Consider the following 26,714-nt stretch of genomic DNA (forward strand, 5'->3'; position numbering starts at 1 on the left):
TCAGTTAAGGCTGAAACTGTGACTCATTATTCCCGCTTGTAACACAGTCACACAAGTCACACATACATTTTAAAGAACCCCCCCCCCCCCCCCCCTCCTTTTTTTGCAGCATGCAAATCAGAAATGTTGAAACTGAATAAGAGCATTTTCACAAGGGTGGCACCGGTACACTTTCTAATCAAGGCAGGCATTTTGACATGTCACAGCAGGAAAAGCACTGGTGTAATCGATGACATCAATATGTCATTCAAGTGTCCCGATTCCCTTTAGCACAGCTGATCAGTACATTAACTGCAAGCAGACTTCAGAGCCTCTACGCTTCCTGCTATTACAAATGAAAATAAGACTAAAATCAGGCTGAAAAACACCACAAAGTAAACGTGCTTACAGTAAGATGATAACATTAAATACTGCACATCCTGGAGATTTGAGTATGTGTTTTAATGGAAACCCCCCTCAAACAAAACAAAACAAAGCAGTGCTTAGGTGATCTTGTGACTGGCATCACTTCTTTGTGTCACCACGTGAAACATCACAGGCTTTTCCCTCACTGACAAAAATAAAACAGCGTGACACAAACATGTTAAACAAAGGTTATTGCTGATGGCCTTTACCTCAGTGTTTCAGCTAAAAAAAAGTGACATCTAATCAAAGTATCGCGCTACATTTTCATCAAAATTTGTGCGCACTCACGAGACGGGAAAACGATGTCCATTTACTGGCAAGTTACTTTTTCCCTTGCATAGTTCAGCATGAGATTCAGCACACGTCTCTTGACGTCTCAAAGAACTGCTTATAAGCACAGAGTATCTGCATATTTCTGAATCCCTTAAACATTTTTAGCAAATCTATTAAACTGGCCCTTTGGACAGTGATCATTCAAAGTCTGATCAATCAGTTTAATCTGAGGCCTACAGGAATCAACACTCTTGGTGCCAGAGAGACATGTAGTTATAGATCTAACATCTTCAGACTGCAGCAAATTACACTGTAGTCCACACTGCTCTGGTAATGTATACACAGATGCTTGTAAAGAATGCTTTCACTAACCTTCCAAGTAAGAAAACCCTTTCAAAAAAAGGACAAAAACAAAGTCAAACTTTAAGTTGGCAATGAATAACAGAATGGCTTTTTGGCCTGTCATTACAGTACCGCTGAATATGGCTAATAAATACAGCAAGTGAAGCCTCAGAGTAACAGTTCACATTGTGCTGTGTCTCTATAAGATATCAGGAGTATGGTAAAAAAATATATATGTATACCGCTCCCAAAGAGCAGAGGTTCACTGTACTATGTAAAGTACTTTTTTTAACCCATCATATCCATTTAAATATTTTGCTGTCACCACCCAGATCGCCCCTGAGAGTTTTAAATTCCCCAAAAGGGATATTTCACACAGTCAGTTTTCACTTCTTATCTATCTTAACTAATGTAGTACATTTCATAGTTCTGCAATTAAAAAAAAAACTACAGTATTATAGTTTATCTGACTAATTGTGGACTAATCTCATTTCATGGATCCCTTCTTTACACATCAGCAATGTGTCTGTACAGACAGACTGGACTCCTGCTCAGTTAGAAGGGGGACAGTCTGTCCTCCGTGATCCCTCCTTATTTGTGCTTCTCTTCATCACCGTAGACCTTCCGAAGGCTGGAGTCCAGCAGGTAATCCACTGACCTGCAGAGAACATGGGAGTGAAAATGCTTTTATTTACCATGAAATTATTTCTGGTTCCATTTCCTAAAGCAGAAGTGCTGCAAAGAACACTTCTGCTTTCAACGGCTGCTGTTATGCAACGTTTTATCAGCGAGTGATAGCGGCTGAATTTGCTTATAAAGGGAAGGTAGTTGTACATGTAATATTGTGCAGCACCCATATTTTAAATAAATAACCTCTCTTATTTTATCTACTTTTTTTTTTTTTTAACTTACTGAGATTCTTATTCTGTTCTGCTGTATTTTATTTAGGTTTTTACCTATGAGATCCTTTCCTTTATGTTAATTTATTTTTTCTGTTTTAATCAAGTTCTTTATTTGGGGAATCAACCTGGGTAGTGTCAGAAAGGATGAGATTGCCCTTACAAGTGGTGGGGCTTCCCCCCAAGGGAGGGACTCTTTCATTATAGACAAGCTGAAGACATTAGTTGGGGAGGGACTCAGACCAGAGTGGTACTCCTCTGCACCTACGGGGGGAAGTTAAGGTTGTGGTGGAATCTGGCCAGGATGGCTCCCGTATGCTAGATGAGGTGTTTCAGGTATGTCCACCTGAGGATCCTCCTGGAGGTGGTGGCCTCGGAGAGTTGGTGTGAGCAACTCCGCTCAGACTGCTGCACCCGAGACCAAGTAACTATCAGAAAATAGATGGATATTTAAGGCTCTTTTTTTTAACTTTGTGTTTAATGTTTTGGTTGTAACAAAGAAATTCCCCAAACTTTGGGATAAAATTAATCACCAATTAATATTCCTCTTTTTTTTATTATTATTAATGACCACTATACATTGTGCTTAGGGTAGTGTAACCTTTTCAGGCTTCATCAACAAGGGATGATATAAAACATTTCAGCTCTTTAAACTAAAAGCTTTAAACTAATTAGGTGTAATTTTTACAAATATTTCTGAATTTTTAGCATGACTTTTTTTGTATTTTTTGCTTGTTTTTTTAGGTATTTTAAGGAATACATCTAGCATTATTCTACTCCCATGAAAAAACAAGCAATGCATTTCTTCTTTCATGTGTCTCACATGTCTCAAAACACCTGGGCCCTGTATATTTTATCCTTTAAGTAGCAGTGAATAGGACATTTGTTGGGGAAAGACAAATCCCATGAAGACATAATACTGCTGAGCCACTAAATGTGTTACAGTAGAAACATTTGAAAAATCATGTTAAAAATAATCTATTTAAACATATACAACACAGGCTTTAATAGGATTTAATATGATGTCAGTCCGGGAAGGCTATCCACAAGGTTTAGGAGTGCGTTTATCATTCTTCCACAAGCCCACTTGTGAGGTGTTGGAAGATCCATGTTTTATGGACCTTGCTTTGTGCACTGGTATGCAGTCATGTTGGAACAGGAAGTGCCATTGAATTCAATGATTTGGATGAGTGAGTGAATATACTGTAACTTGTGCTTACCTGTCTATTGGAGTGATGATGAAGGGGATTGTAGAGAGACCTATAGCAGTGGTGGTCCACTTGCGGACAGGTAATGGCCACCTCGTGGTCCTTCCTAACAGGTACAGCGACGCGGCACACACACGATTAATGGTAAATCCTGGGATGATCACGGATGCAAGAGCCTGCCACACAAATGTGTCCACCACTGCCACAGCAACCTTTGTTGTCCTCCCTGGGTTGTCCCCATGAGCCTTGAGACACAGTTGGATATTTGGAAAAATGAGGGTTGTCACAACTGTTGTGGTCAGGTTTTAAACACAGTTAATGATGAAAGTTTCAAGAAGCAGTGAAGGGGATAAGCAAGTTTAGCTGGACTTTTCAATTGAACCAAAAGCTACAAGCAGCAATATGAAAAATGCATTCTCTTTTAGTCTGAAGATCACTTGTACCACCTTTTGCAAAAAATGAAGAAAAAAAAAGTTTCCATTAATTTATTTTAAACTATGATCCAATTCAATTTTGCAGTTGCAACTATGAGGTGTTAAAAGGAATGCACAGTCTCCCTAGATCTCGTATTAGGTTGACATCATGACACATAGACATTTATTGAGATAGTAAATGTTTGCTTACAGCTGTGCCAAATGATCTATGTCCCAAGTTTGGTTTAGCAAATCAGTGGGACAAATTTCAGAATTTTTTGCCTTGAGGTTCAAGAAGAAAAAAGAATACAAAGAAAGAACAATAAGAGGAAAATAGAAACATGTCTGTGTTTCTTTATGATCCTTTCAGATAGTGGACACTTGTGGGGCTTATAACCCATTAAAAACATATATATTTACTTGCCAGTTTTAGTATGTAAAAGTCAAACTGTTAAAATAAAAACACTTATAAAGTACCATGTCTCAAGATCAAATCCATTCCAGGGATCTCGGATCAACTAAGGTCATTTTCACACCTATGGTTCATTTATTATGGTCCAATTTAGATGATGGGTTTGCAAACTTGTAGCTTTTCTCTGTGGTTTGGTTTCTGTTCACACAGAAAAATCCAAGAGAACTCCAATCAAACTAACATGTGTCACTACAACCCAAGTGAGAATGTCCAGTCTGCTTATTGGCCAGATGTGTCTGGGGCGGGAGGAATAAAAGTAAATACAGGAAAGAAAGTGTTGTGTTCTGGACTATTGGAGAACATGAGCGAATTTACATTCATTTTCACAGCTAGTTGCAAGCCTGTACAGACCTTTGCACATCTAAAGTACCATGCTGGATCCTGAGCACATGTGACTAGGGGTTGTTTTTTTACACACAAACTTGCAATGTACACCTGGTAGTTGGTAAATATCAAGGTCAGACAAACACAAATGAATCTCAGCAAGGGGGAAAACGAATTAGAATTCAACTTAAAGTCACTAAAAGCTAAGATGTAATTAAACCCTTTCCTTGTTACATAAAAATGAAAATGTATCCTATAAGGTGTATTAATGAAGATACAATAAACTAATGGCAATATCTCACCACAGCTGCTTTCTTCCCTTTGTCCACGGCATCAGCAGTAACATATGCAGTGGCCACAGCATAGCTGCCCCATACCAAGCTCACTGGCACAAGAGCACGAAAGGCCTCCCCGACTTCGTTGGCATACCCTGTGGGAACAGAGATATAAATGCATTCTAAGTCTGCTTTACATACACAATAGCCTATCAGGTGCTGAAGCTCCAGAGCAGAAAGCTAATTAACAGTTCTAAACTTTTATTCATAATAATAAAGAATTTATGATATTCAAAGTAGAGGATCTCTGCAGTATTTATTTATAAGCTAGATCGCAGGACAGGATACAAATCCTGAAACGAAGGGGCTAATAAACAGCTGTATCTCTTTCCATTTCCATTCCAATGATGGTGGAATGACTTACACTTCCTAGATCTTTTATTAAGAAGTCCCCTGCGCCATATCCCATAGTACATGAACATCACTGGTACAATTAACACCAGTCACACAGAAGCATTATCTTTGGTTCAGTGACAACAGAACCAGTGGAGCGTGGTGGAGTCAAATTCTGCTGCTGCTCTATGATTACATCAAGGGTACTGCGGGCAAAACTGAAGCTACTGTTCAAGCACTGCCAACATGTCTGTCACAAGCTTTGTGTTTTAACACATCAAAAATCAGCTGAATCACATGTAATCAAAAATAGTCTGAGTATACACGATGTAGTGCTTGTTTTTGTCTCGACCACAAGTCACATAAAACTAAAAGAAAGAGCAGTCAGAGTAGCAGCAACTGTATACAAAAGACAGAGGTTACCGAATACCAAGCGATTGATTGAAGTATAGGCAAACATCATGGATCTTATAATGTTACGATTGGTGTTTTCACAAAGAACGTAGGCCACAAGACGACCTTCTACAAAAACCAGCCATGGCAAAAGTTGCTGAACTGGAGGAATAAATGCCTTGCAGTCTGAACCAGTTCCAAACACACCTGACAGTGATCACATCATAATAGAAATAAAAATCAGGCTAAACAAGAACTGCAACACTTCAAGTATATGCACAATTGGTTTGGCTGCAGCTTTTAACATAGCTCACACTGGTTTTCAGTCATTTCAAGGTTGTTTTGGGTTTTGTTTTTTGACAATATCAACACAATTCCACCTTCTTAACCTGTTCCACCTACTAAATTTGCTTTCCTGCTACTTCCTCCACTTACCCAAACTGAAAATGACTGTTTTGACAATCCAGGACTTATTGCTGAGGCACAGGTGCAAGGAGACACACTGAGACTGCAGTGAGATATCTAAAAAATAACTCAAACTGTCATTTTTCACAACTCATCTCTTGTGTATTTTGCCAAGGTTTAAATTAAGAATGGCTGCTTTGACTCTGTCTCCTAAGGTTTAAAGGGGAGAGAGACCATTTGACTTCAGCATCAGCACACAGTTCAAGGTCATGCATCTCTTATGGTATGGGGGTACATTACTGCCTATAGAACTGGCAGCTGGCACATCTGGAAAAGCATTACCAATGCTGAAAGGTTTTAGAGCAACATGCTCCCATCCAGACAGTGCTTGCATACTTCAGCAGGACTATACTAAACCACAAACTGTGTCTATTACAGCAGAATGGCTTCATAGTCAAATAGTCCAGGTGCTGAACTGGCCTGCCTGCAGTCCAGATTTTCTTCCAACTGAAAAGACAATTAATGCATCATGAAACGAAAAATGCAGCAAAGAAGACCCAAGACTGCTGAGCATCTAGAGTCCTATATCAGACAAGGACGGAACAATATTCCTCTCCCAAAAGTCAAGCAACTGACCTCAGTTCCCAGACATTTATGGACTATTGTTACAAGAAGGGGGGGATGCTACACAGCAGTAATCATGGCTACGTCCCAAAGTCCCAGATTTCATCACATGGTACACTTTCATTTTAAATATTTGACTGTTACTGCCCAGATCAGCTACTGGATTTGGACCAGAAGGTGAGAGTAACATTAACCAAAAGATAAGAGCCCTTCTTTTCTACAGTGCATGCCATCAAATGTACTGATGAGGTAATCTAAGAAAGCACTGTCTAATAAGAAAATATGCCATGACTGCTGTTTGCCCAGCAAGACAGGAACGTTAGTTAGAGAGATTGGGTATGTTTTATGTGCTCACAAGATAAGATAAGCAGCAGCGATAAGGACCACAAATGCTGAAAAAGATAGCAGGACGTGGGTGATAAAAGTGACGTTTAGAGATTTCCATGAACAATTAGTGAGTGCTCACGTACGCAGCGGGGCAATTCTGCTGCATTATTTATTAGCATCAGATTATAAAAGTAAATTGGTATTAATCTACAAGCACAGCAGACAAGCCACTGTCTCTTCTATTGCCATCCACCAATAAATAGCCTCCTGTGTTTCACTGCCAAAACACTTTGATTTGGGGGGGGGAAAAGTGCGCCATTCAATACTTTGTGGTAACATGCTCAAAATATCTCTAAAACAACCAAACGTAAGGAATTTAAGTAATCTCAAAGGTCATTAATGGATCTTCCTACTAATTTAACTGATTATTTTGTTATAATTAAGATCAGTTAAGTTTGAGTTGGATAACCACCACCTGGCAATTTCATCGCAGTATGGAGACATGTAATATTAATAATAATTTCATGTAGAAATGTGTAATGTTTCTTAATGTACAGAATAATATAGCTGGAAAACAAAAAACTGATGGTTAATACTTTTAGGTCACCCTTGTGCTGCCAAAACAGCTCGGACCTGACCTCAGGGGGTGTCCTGTATTTTGTCACCAGGAAATTATCAGCAGATCCTTTGTGTCCAGCAGGTTACTCTGCCCTTCACGTTGGGAGCTTGGGGAATCTGGACGCTGGGACAGTATCCGCCTCTGTTATTCACGTTCGAGGTTTTTGTCAGGTGGAGGGCTGCTTTTGCCATGAGTGGCATGCTTGACCTTCAGTGCTTTTAAGTTAAAGTCAAAGTAGCATCCACATGAATACCGGCACACATCGTAATAAGATCATTATTGCAGCTGAATTAACATGTAGGTGCTTTCACTGTTGCGGCATATTGACACATACAAAAATGACAGGAATGCACATTACGCCGCATACACACTGCTACTACCGTGTTACTGCTGCCTAGTATATGTTATGAAAGCTGAGGAGGCATGTAGCCTGTGGGAACAGCTGCAGAGTTGATGCCCTTCAGGACTGGTTGCTGCTCGCGCCCTCCCTCGCTGTAATAGCTGGTAGAGATGGGGAAGTAAAGGGAGAAATACACTAACCTTAAATAGGATCACGCCTGGCCGTTTCTCAGTGGTTGAGTCACTGTCTCAACTTGCTTGTCAACTGCCTTCACTGAGTGATTTTAAGGGCTAACCGGGACAACTACACGCCGTGGAGTTAGTAGCGCACTGCGTCTTACATAACAGTGTGGAAACAAAACCGCGACACTGCCGAGCATACCTTCAATGCTTCAAAAGTATACCATGCAGTAATAAAACGACCTTGAACAGGCAACTTTACTATAAATACATATTGAGGAGAGTGGTTAGCTGCCTTTGCTAACTCCGAGCTAGCTAGCATTTGGTCCACACTCTGTCCCGGCAGTGAATTTAGCGCAGGTAACCAGAAACCAATTAAACAACACATACCCAGGAAGCGGACCCACGTATCTCGATAAATGTCCACCGTTTTCTCCAGCTGTTCTTTAGTGGGATCCATGGTTTCCTGCCTTCCTTCACACCACCCCGCTGCCAAACTCTGAGAGGGGGCGTGGTCTCCTTCACAACATCCACTCCGCCGACCAATCTGCTGTGCCTGCGAGCCAACACAGGGCGGCAGCAACATATTACAGTGTAGGTTTTCAGAATCAGAATACTTTATTGATCCCTGGGGGAAATTATTTAATTTATTTAATAATATAATTTAATTATTTCAGTAGTGATGTGCAATACTACTGATTTCCTTTCCGATCCGATACCAAGTAATATTCAGGGTGGTATCGACGATACTGATCCGATACCGATGCTTTGTACAAAAACGTATTTTATTTATTGTATCTCAAATTATAGCGTCATACTGATTACAGGACATCAGATTACTTGTTCTTATCACTTAATAATAGCAAGTTCATCATATAGAAATAAAAAAAACTGAACTTGTGCACTATTTGAACACCTTGCCTGCCTGCAGCACTAAAGGACTCCGTGAGAGACGTTTGTCTCGCCCTAGCAGCACCTGTCCCTGTCCTCCTCTTCAGTTCGCCTCAACATACACTCCTCATATTCTGTGATATGATTTACTCTGAGGGGTTTGACAAGGTTAGTGGTGTTGCCACAACCCTACATGCCAACCCTCCCGATTTTTCCGGGAGAATACCGAATTTCAGTGCCCCTCCCAAAAATCTCCCGGAGCCACCATTCTCCCGAATTTCTCCCGATTTTCCATTCAACAAAATTGAAAAACCATTTCGCAGAATTCATAGCATGGCCCAGCCAATTCCAGTTTCCAACAATGGCGGCAGCTACTTAGTTTTAATATGACTCTTATTTCTCTTTCTGGGTCGCAAAAAAACTTTTAACATATTTTCACACAGCTGAATAAACGTCAAACAGAAAACTGATTAAACAGAAGTGTGAGACGGTCGAGAGTTTACGCCAGCGCCCGGTTATATTTTAGATAGCAAGGAGCAGATGACAGAGTTTCACTCATCAGCCTTAAGCAACAAATAGTTCTGCATCTTTCCCCCGTGTTGGGAGCACACACAGCAATCAGAGAGGCAGATCAATGAGCACTCTGTGTGTCCCAATTCATGGGCTTCACAGGCCGGGTGAGGCTGTGAAATGGGACGGTCTAGCCTTCAGATTTGCATCACCAGCTGTTCCCACCCTTACCACCTCTCCCCATTGGTAACAGTGGGAAATGATGGATGCTGAAACTCTAATGGCTCTCTTTCTAATCTTTTTATTAATTACAGAGCTGTCCTGGACAGGTTTTTTAACAATGAGGACACTAGACCTGATTTTCGCCTGAGCCAGGGAGTCTCGGAAAGTGCTGCTGAATCTGATTAAACAGGATCAGACACATGGTTGTGGTGCAACATTTGAGGTCCTTGTTTTTCTTTTCTGGCTGGCAAATGGAGCAGCCTACAGAGTTGTTTCCAGAGTGTTTGCAATACCTCATTCCACTGTTCATCACATCATCCACAGGGTCCCAGAGGTGGTGGCTATTCGCCATCAGATCATCCCCCTCCCTCAGACCCCTGATCTGCACGACCTAGACGTCGTGTCTCATGGGTTTGCAGGGCTAGCAAGACACAGAGCCTTTTTGAAAGCAGCTGGTTCAATTGACAGCTGCCATGTCTGCATTAAGCCTCCCAGTGGCCCTGATGGTTAGTGCTACAGGAACAGAAAATTGTTCCCATCAATAAACCTACAGGCAGTTTGTGACGCTTCCTTGATACATATGTGGGCCGGCCTGGGTCAGTGCATGACTCCAGGGTGCTCCGCAACAGCCCACTGTACAGGCAGGCCCGTTACCCTCCTCCAGGGCATTTCATCCCCGCAGATGGAGGGTACCCATGTCTCCAACATCAGCTCCCCCTAATTACTCCCTACAAGAGGCCAGTCCAAGGTGTAGGAGCCTGTGCGCTTCAACTCATCATTCCATGGCACACTCTATTATCCGGTCTTTAAGTGACATATGAACCCAGGTCTAAACTACTCTGCATTCATCAAGGCTGTTGTAATTGTTAACATGTTCTAATGCTTCTTATCTTGTTCTATTCAATCTGAACAAGCCCCTAAAAAAAAGCCAGTGATCACAGTCGGCCTCTCTTGGTTTTTATTACCACTATTCATTTTAAAGCTCAGTTTTTAAAACCTTACAAGTAAGTACAGCCCAGCCTATGCAGCAGTATAGTTGTCACGGGGTGGAATGGACAAGTTTAACTTTAAGTGTTTTTATTTTGCATGTGTTGCTGTGTTTTATTAGTTTTTATCTTTTAATATTGTACAGTGTTTTCTTCTTATGGTTTTAGTGCATGTTTTTATTGTATTTTTTGTTAACTTGTCCTGGAGAGACTCCGCCCTTCCCTGATTACTAACTTAGCACACCTGGGAGGTCACAGAGGCCCAATAAGAGGGCCGGACAGGAGAGAGGAGAGATGGCGAGGTAGCTGATGGTTGGTGGCTGCCACGTTTGGACACGGGAACAGCTAATGACAGGACTTTCGTCAGGACTTCCGGTTGAGTGAATGCTGGTGTGCCTGGCTGCCACTGCTCACCTGTTATTGTGTGGATGCCCCAAAGGGCATCCACACTATTGAGATCCTGTTTCTCTTTAAACTTTATTCTTATAGTTGCTCCGCGTTTTTCGGCACTTAACTACTCCCTCAGTTTTCAGCCGATTTTCTCAGTTCAAACTCTAAACTGTTCTGCTCTTTCTGCTAATTCCAGCTATATCTTTTGGTGTTTATTGCTATTATACTTTTTAAAATATTACACTTTTTTCCTTTTTTTTGTCCCATTGAAATGAATGGAAAACTTCCACAATTCTGCTAAAACTTGCTTGTCTTTGAAACTTAACTACATGCTCATACTTTCACCTAGAAACTCCATTCAAACTTTAAAACGTTCTCAAATGATTGGGCTATTCCTGTGTGATTCAGCTTTTTCATATCTGTTACCGTTTTCATGTAATGACTCTTTAAGTTTTCAGTTGCAACTTTGTGATTTTTCAGAAAATACATGCGTTGCTATGGTTGCTATGCAATTAACTCCCAGTGAGTACTGGTGCGTTCTGAATTTTCTCTTCATGTCTGAACAACTTCTTGCTACTCGTTCAATTTCCACTCAAGCCCCACAAATTATACATCAAAACGTAGGTATTTTTGCTGGCTTTAAGACAGTGTTACGGTTTTTTCACAATTTGCCTCGAAGTGACACAAGGTCTAAAAACTCCCCATTCAAAGTCTATGGGGAGGTTGTGAAAGTCAGAGCTGAAATACTGAAACTGAAGGCATTTTCAAATCGTCATATCTCCTTAACGAAGCAAAGTTAAGACATGAGGCTTGTCCCCGTATATCTTCAGACACTCCTGACGCTCACAATTCAAGAATTATTTTCTCACCTATTACCGTTCTGAGATGAGTTAGACTTGTTTGAGGGGTGGAAATCTGTCCTCCTCTCATTTTTCAAACTCCGAAAATGAAGCCGTTTCTTCTCTCGTCATAGCTCCGCGACGGAGATACAAAGAGCTATGTAAATCGCAGTCAAAGTACACCAAAGTCCGCTGATTCACCCAGTGCAAGAATTATGCTTCTATGCCACCTAGTTTTTGAGTTACACGACGTTTTGTAGCTCCGAAAAACGGCGTTTTTCGCCTCTCACCGCGATCTAATTCTGACTGCTCATCACCCTTTTTTTCAAGGCGCCCCGCCCCCTTTCCAGGTGGCGTGGTTGGTAATGACACGGATCTTCAGACCGAAGGTCGTGGGTTCGATTCCACCTTCACCCACGTTTTTTTCACTACAAATTTATACACTATCACAGACCTGTAATTTATATTGCTAATTTACTACAATTCTGCAAAGTTTTATGATTTTAGCAGCTTTTCTAATATGGACCTCAGATTCTTGTTAACAGTCCATGGCAGAAATACATACAAGTACACAGCCTGATGAAGCAGACAGAAGCAGTACCTCTGATTGGTTCAGCATTTTCACCTCTTATCAGCACAAATCTCAGCCTCTTCTGCTGTTTTCACCTCTTTTCTGCTAATTTGAGCTTCTGCTCCACAGTGCACTCAGCCTCTTCTGCTGTTTTCATTAGAATTTTAAGCTTTTCCACCTTTTTTCAGTTACGTGAGAACCAGTTTGGCTCAATGAGTAGCTGAAAAATATCAGCCTCTTCTGCTGTTTTAGCAGGATTTCAGAGTTCAGCTTTTTCACTTGTTTTAAGCACAAATTTCAGTTTCTTTACCTCATTTCACAACAAAGTTCTTCCTCTTCACCTCTTTTCTGCTAATTTGAGCTTCTGCTCCACAGTGCACATTTTCCCTCTCATCATATCTTTGCTTGTGACCAGAACTCATTTGGCTCAGAGGGTAGGGCAGCTGTCGTGAGACCCGGTGGCAGAGGTTCGAATCCTACCTGTGACAGTTGCTACACATGTTCCCTGCTTGCATGCGCTCTGCTTTCTTGACACTCTCCAGTGTGTCATTACACATACAGCCATCTTCAGCAAGCACTTCTGCTTCTACACTTCTTTTCAGCTCATCTTTTTGCTTCTTTACCTCTTTTCAGCAGAAATTCTTCTGATTCACCTCTTTTCTGCCAAATGTTTAGCCTTTTCACCTCTTATCAGCACAATTCTCAGCCTCTTCTGCTCATTTCAGCACAATTGTCAGTCTCTCCACCTCTTCTTTGTGAGAAAGAGTTTGGTGCAGTGACATGAGAACCTGCCTTGAGTACCAGAAGGGCCAGGTTCGAATCCTGCTCAGGGCAACATTTTTTGGGGTTTTTTTTTTTTTCAACTTTTTCAGCTTTTTTCAGCAGATATCTTCAGCCCTTAAGGCATCCACACAGCATTTTTCGCAGGAAATGCAAATTTTTCTAGTTATTATTATCATTATTTTTATTATAATTTTTTCAGTTGCTGACAACAATTTGAATCAAGTATCTAAGGCGTGACCCTGTTTTGACTTGTTTTTGCAATATTTGCAGGTTTCTGTTTGTCACAAGGTGGAATGGACAAGTTTAACTTGATGTTTTTATTTCCTTGCATGTAGTGCTGTGTTTTATTCTTTGATCTTTTATTAGCTTGTAGTGTTTTATTTTGTGGGGTTATTGCATGATTTGTTTTCTAATATGTGATTTGTTCCGGGGGGATGCCCATTCCACCGCCCCTCCTGATCATTAACCTGACACACCTGTGTCAGAGGCAGCGGGATGGTGCCTTATGTCCCTGGGACGGCAAGACCATGGCTACGCGTGTGAAGCACAGCACAGTGGCGGGCAGAGTTAGGAGCTCTGCCCGTCCGGGGCAAGTCCCGATCAATCCCATCTAAGACAAATCTCCGGTGAGATACAAAGAATGGTGACTGCCGCTGCCCCTCTCTCCTTTTTAGTTGGCTTAGTTTTTAGTTAGTTTAGTAAAATGTAGTATTATTATTATTACTTAAACACTGGATAGAATGTGCTTTTGGAATGATGAAGATGAGATTCCAGGCCATCTTTCTTCAAGAGTTGGAGGTGCACCAAAACTTTGTACCTCATGTAAGTCATTAGAATATAGTGCCAGTGTTTTCTGAATAACTAAAATAAAATAATGAGAACTTTAATAAACTAAAGTTCTCATTATTTTATTTATTATAATAAGTGTATAAACACCTTATTTAAAAAAATAAAATAAAAAAATCTGTTGCAGGTCATAACAGCATGTCCTATTCTGCATAACATCTGCCTCAGTGCTGGTGACGTCTTGGCCCTGGAGGATGAGCCCAAAGAAGATGTGGGAGATGAGGGGGAGAGTAGTTTAAGATAAGATAAGATAAGATAACCTTTATTAGTCCCACACGTGGGAAATTTGTTTAGAGGCAGTCAGTGGTGCTCTCTGGCAGTACCAACCATCTGTTGACTGTCTGCCCTGGAGGAGGTACCCCTGGACCATGATTATTGTTAACAGGCAAGTATTCTGTTTGTAGTGAATTTTTAAAGTGCTAGAATATTACTTGTTATATCTTTATTAACAGCATTGTTTGCACCACTTTGTTTTGCATCTTTCTGAATGCATCTTGGTGACATGGCAGCCATCGATTACATCAGCCCTGCAAATCAAGATGATGCCGTGGACGGTGGAAACAAGCTTCCCTAAACACCATCTGGAGACCACCCTATATGATGCTCCACTTAATAGCTGGGGACACAAATCAAGGTTTCACTTGTGGCACCTCCTTCTGAATGTGCTGGACCAAGACCAGAGACTTCCTGCTCAGCCAAAGTTCAGGCCTGGTTTTATTTATATGTTTATATATAAATGTATGCGGTGGCCCCTGGAGACACAACACGTACAAACACTAGCATGAACTGAACTTCCAAAGCAGAGCTACTAGATCACTTAAATTACACAATTGAAAGCATGAAAGCATATGTGTATTGTTTGTGTATTTATACACAGGCACTCGCATATATATATATATATATATATATATATATATATATGTATATATATATATATATATATATATATATATATATATATATATATATATATATATTTATTTATTACACACACACACACACACACACACAATTTAAAAAAAAAAAAAAAGTTAATTTACCTGTTACTACCACACACCAAATCCGGTCGTTGGTACTTGCTGAAGCTGCACTGAAAAAACACGAACGTGATAATATACATAATTATACAGCTGGCTGCTGTGTCTGTGTTGTCCTTGCCACACTCAAATGCTGAAGTTGAGAGAGTATTCAGCCAGATGAGTGTGGTAAAAAGCAAACTTAGAAATTGGGTGTCTTTGCAGAGCCTTAACTCCATCCTGTGCATCCGATATGGACTGAAGCTGTCTGGTGAGGCTTGCTATGAGGACCAGCTCATAATGTTTTGCAGATTTTGGGAACATCAGCTGCTTACTCATTTAAGTCCACAGGACTTTGCCATGACAAGAGTGCCACAGGGTTCTGTATTAGGTCCCCTCTATTTAACATTTACATAAACAATCTTGGTCTAAATGTGCCAGATGCAAACTTGCACTTCTATGCTGATGATACAGTTTTTTACAGCTGTGGTTCAACTCTTGTTCCTTGCAGAAAGCCTTTTTTGCTGTCCAGCACTCATTAGTTCAGCCTAAACTTGTTGTCAATGCAGACAAAACAAAGCTCATGTTGTTTTTTAAATCAAGGAAATGGGCCCAAACAATCCCATCAGTAACCACTCTTGAAGGTATTGGTTCACACGTATAAATATCTGGGAATCTTGATTGATGACTCACTCACCTTCAAACCACATGTAGAGAATCTTGTGAAAAATCTGAAGTTAAAACTGAGATTTTATTTTCAAAATAAGTTGTGTTTGTCTTTTAATACAAAGAAGCGGCTTGTTGCTGCAACATTTTTGCCTCCAGATACAGGTAGAAAAACTGTGCTGGATTATGGAGATATTCTATATATGAATGCTTCTGCTCAATGTCTTTGAATGGTTGATAATGTGTATCATGCTTCTCTGAGGTTCATCACTAACCGTAAAGCTCAGACTCACCACTGTGAGTTATACTCTCAGGTAGTGTAGGATGGCCTGCTTTGGCAAGTCGGAGGAACTCTCATTTATACAGTTTCATATATAAAGCAATACTTGGGTTGCTGCCTTCTTATACATGTTTCCTGCTTGCAATGAAACATGCTGGTCGGTATTCTGTTTGTTCACATGGTTACTTGTTGCTTTCTGTTCCATTTGCCCAAACTGAATTTGGTAAAAGAGCTTTTGTCCATTTAGCAGCTTTGGCTTGGAAAAACTGCAGAACGAATGGAAAATGACTGAATTCATTTCATTAAGTGCTTTTAAATCTAAACTACGAATCCTTGAGGCCATGTCCATAACATGTAACTGTTTCAATTAGATTGATTGTCATTTTAACTGATTTTTTAGTTTTATTTGAGTTTCATTGAATTTTACTGAATTTTATTTATTTATCATTTATTTTTGCATGTGTGTTGTTGCTGCCTGTGTTTAATTGAGTAATTTCTGTAACTGTGAGACACTTACTGCTGCCTATTTTGGCCAGGTCTCCCTTGAAAAGAGGTTTTTAATCTCAATGGGATCTTCCTGGTTAAATAAAGGTTAAATAAAATAAAGTTTTAAAAAAGTCAAGTGCTACAGTTGCTGAACTTGGCATAGAGAATCTTGACGAAAATGAGGATGACCCACTCTTTCTGTGAGCCAGCACAGCCTATGTGTGTGTGGAGGGATGTCCGAAAAAACAATTGTGTTTTAATTGTGGCTTCAATAGCCAGGTTTTGCAAGTGACAAACCTTGAGGGTTTTTTTTTTTAATTTCTAACTTCTTTTTCTTTTTTTTGTTTAATGAAGCATGGACACTTGGTTTTATGGGGTTTTTTTTTTGGGGGGGGGGGGGGGGGGGGGGGGGGTTGTTGTTTTGTTTTTTTTACTTCAACCCAACTACAGACTAGACAGCCGCCACTCATGGCATGAGCTTCTTCCAGTTGCTGTCATTCAGGGCATTCCAAGTTTTCTCCTAGAGCTGTATTTTTGTAGTTGCCATCTTTGGTACAATAGTAGTCCAAATGTAACAAGGTAGGGGGAAAAAGGTAAACCAATTCCCAAAAAAGGAGCTGCCTCATTACCATTGAACAGCGCATAACGAACTGGCGAGAAGTGGCAGGTTGGCCTAGTTTAAGAAGCCCTCCCCATACGGAAAAGAAATAGTAAAAACTTATATGTGATTACTCATGAAAGTGGCCACTTTCATGAGTAAATCATATAAGGCTTACATGATTTACTCATGAAAGTGGCCACTTTCGCATTACTTTCATACATTGTTTTAGTAAGTATCAGAAACATACAAGTTTCATTATATAATTTTTCAAGGGATATTATATCTGTTTTCACACTTATATGCTTTTCATACAAGTTTCACACAAGACAGATACAAACTTTATAAGATTTATGTATATCTTTTCCATATGGGTCCTGCTGATTGCTTGTAGATGAGGCCCAGGTGAGACGCAGGAAGCTCCACCCCTAAGGGGTGGACAAGAGGCTGGCAGATGCAGGTGGAAAAACCCCAGACACTCCCGCGGACCATCACATTTATTTGTTCCCGCATTACCTGTCTTTTACATTGCACCTGTATTTCTAACTGCTCTTTTTCGTCGAGTTCCAAGTTTTCCACTGGTATTCTGCTACATTGCTTTTTCTTAGCAGTCTTTGGTGAGAGTACTGGACATTTTGTGGTTTGCCATGAGCCATGCTTCAATGGCTCATGTTTTGCGCACGAGAAACCTGGATTTTTTTTTTCTTTAATGTCTATCATTTTTTTTTCTCTTTTTTTTGTGTGAATGTTCACCCGTGGTTAATGAAGCCTGGATGCTTAAAATACTTTAAGTACCTCTCATATATGTGTTGTATATTTTGCGGTTTGTTTGGTTTTCTTACTACTAATTTTTTTTTCAACCCAGCTACAGATTACATGGCTGATGTGAGCTATAGTGGCAGACCTCACTTTTTGAATTTCTATTTTTTGTCTCTTAGTGCTACAATGAGTAGTAGTGCTAATATCTTATACAGCGGTCCCTCGTTTACCGCGGTTGCCTTTCACGGTGCAAAATGTTTCGTCGGCATTGTTGTGTTTGTTAGGGAGAAAACATACAAACATACAGTACAGCACTTCAGAGTCACACTGCTAGTAATCGAAGATTTATGTATTTATTTATTTATGTAAATTTGACAAGACATTCTGTACTGTACAGGAGACATGGCACGAGATTGATTGACAATTGGTCTACAGCCAATCAGGACGCAGAACACAATGCACTGTAAGGGGGGGAAGTATGCAAAAGTGCACCCAAAAAAAATCCATGAAACGGCGAGGCTGCGAAGGGTGAACCGCGTTATAGCCACGGACCACTGTACTTCTAAAAGTTGTTTTGTTTTTCTGAAAAGGCAGTTACTTTTGCGTTACTTGTCAAGTGCCTTCATCATTTCAAATGTTAATAACCAAAGACAGTATTTTGGCTTTTGTGTGGACTCACAACTTAGAAATGAACAAAACGCAATAAGCATACATAAATTTAATTAAAAAAACAAAGTTATTCAAAACTGACGACCACGTCACAGATTTGGGTTGTGAGAGCGTCTGTGTTGAATGGAGAAGTTCACACTAACGCCTCTGTCTTTCTAAATGGAGGGACAGTAACTGCGTGTGTACATGCAAGCATCTAAAAACTGCAGATAGTAAGATTAACAGCCACAGTATTTTATCTATATCTGCAATTGTAGAAATTTATCTCATGTAAACGATAACGTTGCAGACAGCGTGACGTCAAAAAAAGGTGCACACCTTTGACATTGCATGACTAAATCTCCGTTTTCGAAAATCAACACCCTGGCAGGAGCTTTTAAAAACCTCAGTTTTCAGTGATGGAAAATACTGTTTACGTGTGGACGAAAGGCTCAAACGCATAGAAAAAGCTGCGTTTTCAAAAATACCCGTGTACGTGTGGACGCAGCCCAAGTCTTCTGTCAGATCTGTATATTTTGTAGACACTTTCTGTGGTTCTACAATACTCCAAATGTGACTTGCTGCACAGAAGTTTAAGTTACAAATTCAAAATGATGAGGACCATCCATTTCTATGATTTTCCAATTTTAAATCTTTAATAATACATTTAATTGTTGCACATGACCTTCTCAAACATGACCTTCGGTGTTGTGTTGCCAAAATTAGAAATAGAATCTTTTCGCTTGGCGATCAGGATTTTTGAGCGGTGGTTCTTGTGGCGTTGCATGGAATTATCCTGAACCCTCATATCCTCATCCAAAACAACAATACTGTGTTTGCCAATGTGGCCTTTTAAAATGGGTACATTTTTACGTTCTGCTTTTAGATACCGTGGGTTGTGTTGGTTCTCAGTAGGGCTGGGTATTGTCACTGATTTCCAGAATCGGTTCAATTCCAATTCACAAGGTCCTGAATCGATTCAATCCACGATTCGATTCGGGGAAATTTTGCCTCAGACAGTCAGCAATATTATAATTCTGATCACTTATCAATACATATCTATATTTTTATATCTATAAAAAGAAACCTGACACTTGTGAGACTTTATCAAAGGTGTAAGCATTACAGCAGATTCCTTTGTGGCAAAGTAACTTGAGGATAAAACACAGAAAAACATGAAGGCAGTTTTCCTGGTCTGGGTTTTTATAGCAGATGACCTTAAAAATATTGTGCAGTCAACAACGAAGTGAAGCAGAGCAAAGTTACAGAGGTTTGATTAGAGACACCGCGAAGCATTTTGCAGTTTTGCATATTTTAAAAAGTTTTAATTTGTTCAGTATTGAACAGCGGAAATGAGGCTTTCTTGTCGGAAGTAAGAAAAAACGACAACAACAAAAAACAGCTGCCGACACTGTAGACTGGTGGGTAATAAGTAGTGGTGGGTTTTTTATTATCGACTTAGAGAGAGAGAGCGTGCTCTACATGAAGTGTGATTTTATCGTGGTGGAAGCAAACAGCAAAAGTAAGAGGAAATTCGTGATGATGTTTATGATAAGCGCAGTTTGGATCATCTTTTGCTGCTGGTTCAGTCAATATTGTTTGGAGAGAGATAAAACCTGCAGCTTCAGAATCTAGCGCAAAAAAGACGTAAACACAAAGCGTGGACCTGCCGACGCTTTAAAATCAGTGAGCTGTTGGCTTTCAGCCCCGAAGGAGTGTCCCTGTACGTGCTGTCGGGTGAGAAAGGCGACATCTCGCTCATTCAGATGCGTTGGGTCCGCGTTTTGTGTTTACGTCTTTGTGCAGAATCCGTGTACCTGCTCTCATTTACTGTCTTAACTGTTTGGTGGTTCTTGAAATTTTGTGAGATGTCACCAGAGATTCTGGCATTTCGGGCAAAATAAATTTATATTAAAAAAATCAATTCTGGATTTTAATGAATCGATATCACGTTATCCAGACCAGAATCGATTTTACTCAATAAATCGATAATCAAAACCCACCCCTAGTTGTCAGCTTCCTGGTGACGAGATCTTAAAGGCCTTCCTTTTTTTGGGATATTTTCTCAAGGTCAGCAGGTGCATGCTTTTCTTCCCCAACTTCCCCAAATATTTCAGTTACTTAAACTTGTGAAATTTGATTTTATGTACTGTGTAGCCTGTATAATAAATACATAAATAAGTATGTAGCCCAATAAGTATAAAAAATCCAGAAAGCTACACGGTGGGTCATTTACAAACACAAGTCTAACTTAACTTCCACTCTTTTTTTTGTTAGAAAAAAAATGTAATTGTTACATGCTTAAATTTACACAACACATCAGAAATCTGGAGTCATGAACAAAAGCTGAAACCTAAATTTTCAGGATTTGTTGGGTTAACCCTCTGAGGTCCAAAATATAATTGGCCATTTTTCACTACTTTTGATTTTACCTTTGTATTTCATCTTTAAATTGTTTCATTTATGTTGGGGTTTTTTTTTTTGGGGGGGGGGGGGGGGGGGTTGCCTCGCCTTGCTTGGTATCATTCTTTTTAACTCAACTTCACATTTTTTCATTGACATACTGTATTAACACAACTGATTTTAAATCCCACAAAAAACATAAAATCCTAGTACTAGTTATATTTTTTTACTGTAAAAACCACAAACATGTTAATTATTTTCATAAATTGAAATGCAAATATAAATTGTAAATTTTGAAAACTTGCGCACAAATTTTGTAACGGCTAAAGTTATATACAACTATTTATTTAAAAATGCAGCCAATGCATCTGGTGTTTGTTTTTTTTGGGGGTTTTTTTTTTTTGTACAACCATTTCAAATTACTACTGAAACTAAAATGACAGAACAAATCGGGTGTCACAAAAAGATGTCCCACAAATTATTTGTTACAGTAAAAAAAAAAAATGTCTGTCCACCACAAGACAGAGGAGACCACCTATGGGCAGAAATCTGTGCCATCAGAAACTGAATTTGAATAAGTTCAATTTGAATTTGAATTGCTCCGATTGAATCTGAATTGTAACTTGAATAAATGCTTTTGAAAACTGAATTTGAATTAGTCTAATTTGAAATTGAATTTATGGTTTGAAAATGATCATCACTAAATTGAAATTGAATTTATTTTTTGAAAATGAATTGATTTGCTTTGAAACTGCATTTTATCCTTTAAAAATTCAGCTCTCGAATAATTTCAGTTTCACTTCTCACCATTCAGTTTCAGTTCTACAATTCAATTTCAGTTCCAAAATTCAGTTTTCTGGAACTTACATCCGGTTCCGGTTCAAGCGCAGATTAATAGAACTACGTTTTACCCAAAAAAAATCCATGAAACAGCGAGGCTGCGAAGGGTGAACCGCGTTATAGCCACGGACCACTGTACTTCTAAAAGTTGTTTTGTTTTTCTGAAAAGGCAGTTACTTTTGCGTTACTTGTCAAGTGCCTTCATCATTTCAAATGTTAATAACCAAAGACAGTATTTTGGCTTTTGTGTGGACTCACAACTTAGAAATGAACAAAACGCAATAAGCATACATAAATTTAATTAAAAAAACAAAGTTATTCAAAACTGACGACCACGTCACAGATTTGGGTTGTGAGAGCGTCTGTGTTGAATGGAGAAGTTCACACTAACGCCTCTGTCTTTCTAAACGGAGGGACAGTAACTGCGTGTGTACATGCAAGCATCTAAAAACTGCAGATAGTAAGATTAACAGCCACAGTATTTTATCTATATCTGCAATTGTAGAAATTTATCTCATGTAAACGATAACGTTGCAGACAGCGTGACGTCAAAAAAAGGTGCACACCTTTGGGGGGTTTTTTTTTTTGTACAACCATTTCAAATTACTACTGAAACTAAAATGACAGAACAAATCGGGTGTCACAAAAAGATGTCCCACAAATTATTTGTTACAGTAAAAAAAAAAAATGTCTGTCCACCACAAGACAGAGGAGACCACCTATGGGCAGAAATCTGTGCCATCAGAAACTGAATTTGAATAAGTTCAATTTGAATTTGAATTGCTCCGATTGAATCTGAATTGTAACTTGAATAAATGCTTTTGAAAACTGAATTTGAATTAGTCTAATTTGAAATTGAATTTATGGTTTGAAAATGATCATCACTAAATTGAAATTGAATTTATTTTTTGAAAATGAATTGATTTGCTTTGAAACTGCATTTTATCCTTTAAAAATTCAGCTCTCGAATAATTTCAGTTTCACTTCTCACCATTCAGTTTCAGTTCTACAATTCAATTTCAGTTCCAAAATTCAGTTTTCTGGAACTTACATCCGGTTCCGGTTCAAGCGCAGATTAATAGAACTACGTTTTACTAGCGGACCGAAAGTGTTACCGACGGGAATCTACAGCGTCTTGAGCTGAATTAAGACTTCAGAAGTCATTCGTCATGTCGAATGACCAGCGGATAAACTCTCAGGTTGGTAATAAATGTATTACATGTATAAGAACAAGCGTCATGTTAACAAAAGATAGCCGTAAGGTAACTGTTATGCTTATTGTAGCTGTTATGATCGGCTGTTTCTAGTAGAATTCCAAAGTTGTCATCTTGGACCCTCTCAGAGTACCCCCTCTGTATGCTTGCAGAGACCCCTACAGTAGGGAAACATGCAAAACTGTGCCCAAACTAGGGCTGAACGATTATGGAAAATAATCTAATTGCGATTTTTTGCCCCAATATTGCGATTGCGATGCGATATGCGATTATTTTTTAAGGTCTTTGTCTTCTGTATTATTAAACAAAGACAAGCAATACATCATATAGTATGGCCAATACTATATTACATTAATTTTAAACTGTTCTTTCCTGGAAGACAGACCTCTGTTATGATGACATGAGGTGATGCATGAATTGATGACTGACATTTTTATTTAACTTCTTCAATCACAACAGTATATTTGAACATACACAATAGTTTATTTTTAGCTTACAAACATCAGGGCCCTGTTTCAGGAAGCCGGTTTGGAAAACTCAGAGTGAAAAACGACACTCACGGTTGAGTAACCCCGAACTGTCCAACTCGGAATATTCGGTTTCAGAAAGGCTGATAACAATTAGTTCAATCAACGCGGAGTTGCTTTAACCCCAAGTGAAGCGCGCGGACGAGGATACATAAAGCCCTGATAAGCGGAGCACAGATTAAGCGAGTCACCATGGAGACGGAGGGAAAGAAGGCGCGGTCAATGTATTTTACAGCGCTTGAGGCCGAAATTCTGATGGCAGCATATGCCGATAACATGCAAATTCCGCGGAAAAAAGTAACACAGCCACAGCTGCAAAAGAAAGGGAGCATGCATGGCAAAACATAGCCGACAGAGTCAATGCGTGAGTGTTAATTTAAACATTGATCTAGGGATTTCCACCCATTTAACACGTTATTTTATCATATGTTATTTTATTTGTTATTTTATACATTTTATTTTGTGATGTGATGTGAGCGCAGGTGCAACCCAACAGGCCCCAAACGTGCCTGGCAGCAAGTAAAAATGAAATATAAAAATATAGTCCAAACAGGTAAGGTGTAATTGTATTATGAGCCATAGTGCTTGGTCTGTTTGTCCCATGTAAATCAATTGCAGTTAGAGGCTACATTAATTTTCTTTCTGTAAGCACTTATTGAAATTATCTGAGCACATTACAAGTACATATTTGCTTACTCTGTATGCTCAAATGTGGCCCGTTATAGCCAACAGAAAAAAAGCGGAGGCCCGAAAAACAGGTGGGGGTCCTCCACCACCACCACTCACAGAGGCTGAGCAGTTGGCCCTCAGCCAAAACAGTGGGCGCCCTGTGGCCGAAGGCATCTCTGCGGGGACATCCTCTGAGTCAATAACCCCGCAAGACACAAGTGCCTACATAAGGGGTAAATTCAAAATAATACATGATGTGCATACATCCTTTCTTCACAGTCACCTTTGCAGTGCGACACATTCATTTGATAAACTCTTTACCATAATGAATTATTTTGTAGTGAAGTTATTTTCCTACTGATTTTGCCTTCCCTCAGTCTTGGTTGTCCTTGAGAGCATAATGACAATGAAGTGTAAGGTGCTTGGTATGTTTGTTAATTGCCATTTGGTCCCTTGTAAGTTATAAGTGACCTGTATAAACCTCATATTCTATCAGTTGATGGTGATGGCGTACTGCATCTGGTGCAGCCTCCTGTTGAGCCAGACCAACATGCAGTTGTGAGTACTCTTAATACTCCACAGATTATATGAGTTTACAGTAGAACAGCAATGTTGTCTATTTCTTTACTACAGGAAAATAATGAAGAAACATTGACAGCTGTTACAGAGGAGGAAGCAACAGAGACACTTTATGAGGTTTACATCTTTTAATACTTTGTGTACAGGAAACACAGGTGACCAATAAAGCCAGTTGAACAAAAAATCTGTTTATTCTTCTTTCAACATGTTGAGGTGATGGGTCAAAAGAAATGATTGTGACATATGGTGTCTCTGACTGCTCTTCCATCTTGTATGTCCGTGGGAGGGTCAGGATGTTCATGGTTTGGATCACTGCTGATGTTTGGTTCAGAAGGACAGTGTTCTCCTCTAATTGTGGCAATGTTGTGAAGAATCACACATGCCACAATAATGTCACATGCCCTTTCTGGGGTGACCCTGAGTCTTTGCAGGCACTGGAACCGGGCCTTAAGCATTCCGATAGTCATTTCAATTCTGGCTCTTGTCCTGCAATTAGCCAGATTATATCACTGCTGTGGGCCCGGTTCAGGGTCAGGGTAAGGGGTAAGCAAATAGGGTAAACATGGATACCCCCTATCACCAAGCAAGTAGCCAGTGAACTCTCCTAAGACAGAAGGGTACACTTCAGTTCAAATGTCCCTGAAGCAATTGGTCTTTATATATTTTAAAGTATTCTCAACTCACCATGTCCAAATTTTGTGCTCAGTGTACATTCACGGAATATTTGTGAGTCATGGACAGAGCCTGGCCACTTGGCTTCCACATTTGTGATAATGTTGGCAGCATCACATATGATCTTCACAGTGCAGAGAACACAAATTAGCATCCATTACTATAATGAAATAATTTGTTAGTTTGACATGCTACAGGGAACTATGTACCTGTACATTAATGCTGTGGAAAGACTTCCTGTTCACATAGTCTCCTTCATTTACTGAAGGAGCAATGATTGGAATGTGAGTACCATCTGTACAGCCAATCACGCCTGGGAACCCTGAAAATAAATGTAAAATTTAAGTAGTAGTCCAAGTATCACCACATCATACATTAAGTTTTGGTCATCCTGATACCTGCAATTTTGTGGCATCCCTCTTTGATAAATCTTGTGGGTCTGTGACCGGGGAACACCACAAACGAGTACAGGAGACGTTTCAGTGCAACTGTAACATTCCTGACTGCCCGACAGACGGTAGCCTTGGAAACGTGCTCAGCGTCACCAATATTATACAGAAAGCTCCCGTTTGCAAGAAACCGAAGTGCAATACAAATAATATGTACAGAACTGAGAGAATGTCCGCGATGTGTCACATGCGTAATATATGGCCTGAGGATGTTATCCAAATAAATTATAGATTGTGCTGAGACACGGTAACGTTCGCACAGAAAATCATCAGGAAATGATAAAATGTCCAAACGCGCTCTGATCACTCTCTCCCGGCGGAGAGCTCTGCGGAGAATTTGGGCTTCACGATCTACTGGCTCTTCAAGGAAGTGGCACGCCATGTCCGACACTTCCTACTGTCAGGTTTCCGACAAAGGGGCGGAGACAGTCAGGGTTAGTTGTAGTAAACCTGCTAGGGGGCAGGTTAGCTTCACGGAGTGTGTCGTCATAGTGACTCACTCAGGCTGCAGCTGAACTCGCTTTGTGAAACCGAAAACCCAGAGTTTTCGTTAACTCAGGGTATACTTACTCAGTTTTTCCACTAAACCGGCTTCCTGAAACAGGGCCCTGAGCATAAAGTGCTGGCAAGGAACCCTGGTGTAAACATTAAAATGAAAGTCAGTACAATGTGCAGATTGCAGAAATATACATAAAAAAAATCAGTGGCTTTACCACACTCAGTTTTTCGACATCTGTGAACTACTAGACTGTCATTCAATTAAAAAATAATATTAAATAAATAAAACTAATAAATAAAAAATACACACATCTTACTGATCTCTGCAGTCAGTAACATTACACATAAAGTGCAAACATAATAGCAATTGTATAAACACACACACAAACACGCCTTTAAAGTTTAAAGGCGTGAAATTGGACGGTCTAGCCTTCTGATTAGCTAATCAGAAGGCTAGTTCTGATTAGCGTCACCGCTGTCT

At 39.8% G+C, this 26,714-nt stretch overlaps 1 protein-coding gene and 1 long non-coding RNA gene across 2 annotated transcripts; both read right to left on the reverse strand.

Annotated features, from left to right (window-relative positions):
* Positions 1 to 422: 422 nt before the first annotated feature.
* mtfp1 (mitochondrial fission process 1) lies at positions 423 to 8,440 on the reverse strand. The gene is made up of 4 exons (XM_086300792.1): positions 8,282 to 8,440; positions 4,639 to 4,766; positions 3,140 to 3,372; positions 423 to 1,678 (listed from the first exon to the last, which is right to left on the reverse strand). The coding sequence occupies exons 1-4, from the start codon at positions 8,349 to 8,351 to the stop codon at positions 1,612 to 1,614; spliced, it is 498 nt and encodes a 165-aa protein (XP_086156918.1). The 5' UTR covers positions 8,352 to 8,440; the 3' UTR covers positions 423 to 1,611.
* A 16,342-nt stretch (positions 8,441 to 24,782) lies between these two features.
* Positions 24,783 to 25,992, reverse strand: LOC147325985 (uncharacterized). The gene is made up of 3 exons (XR_015130591.1): positions 25,496 to 25,992; positions 25,299 to 25,410; positions 24,783 to 25,218 (listed from the first exon to the last, which is right to left on the reverse strand). It is a non-coding gene; the product is annotated as an uncharacterized LOC147325985 (long non-coding RNA).
* Positions 25,993 to 26,714: the final 722 nt, after the last annotated feature.

This window comes from Aulonocara sp. 'chitande type north' Nkhata Bay, linkage group LG7 (assembly GCF_057382095.1).
Source record: "Aulonocara sp. 'chitande type north' Nkhata Bay isolate Kocher_YH1m ecotype deep benthic linkage group LG7, A_spYH_male_GT1.1, whole genome shotgun sequence".
In the NCBI taxonomy this organism is placed as follows: Eukaryota; Metazoa; Chordata; class Actinopteri; order Cichliformes; family Cichlidae; genus Aulonocara; species Aulonocara sp. 'chitande type north' Nkhata Bay.

Excerpts from the sequence above, each read along its gene's own strand:
- mtfp1 (XM_086300792.1), bottom strand. The coding sequence starts at position 8,351 with ATGGATCCCACTAAAGAACAGCTGGAGAAAACGGTGGACATTTATCGA. Across the intron at positions 4,767-8,281 it reads TACGTGGGTCCGCTTCCTGG|GGTATGCCAACGAAGTCGGG; the intron begins GTATGTGTTGTT and ends CTGTTCCCACAG. Across the intron at positions 1,679-3,139 it reads ATCATCACTCCAATAGACAG|GTCAGTGGATTACCTGCTGG; the intron begins GTAAGCACAAGT and ends TGTTCTCTGCAG.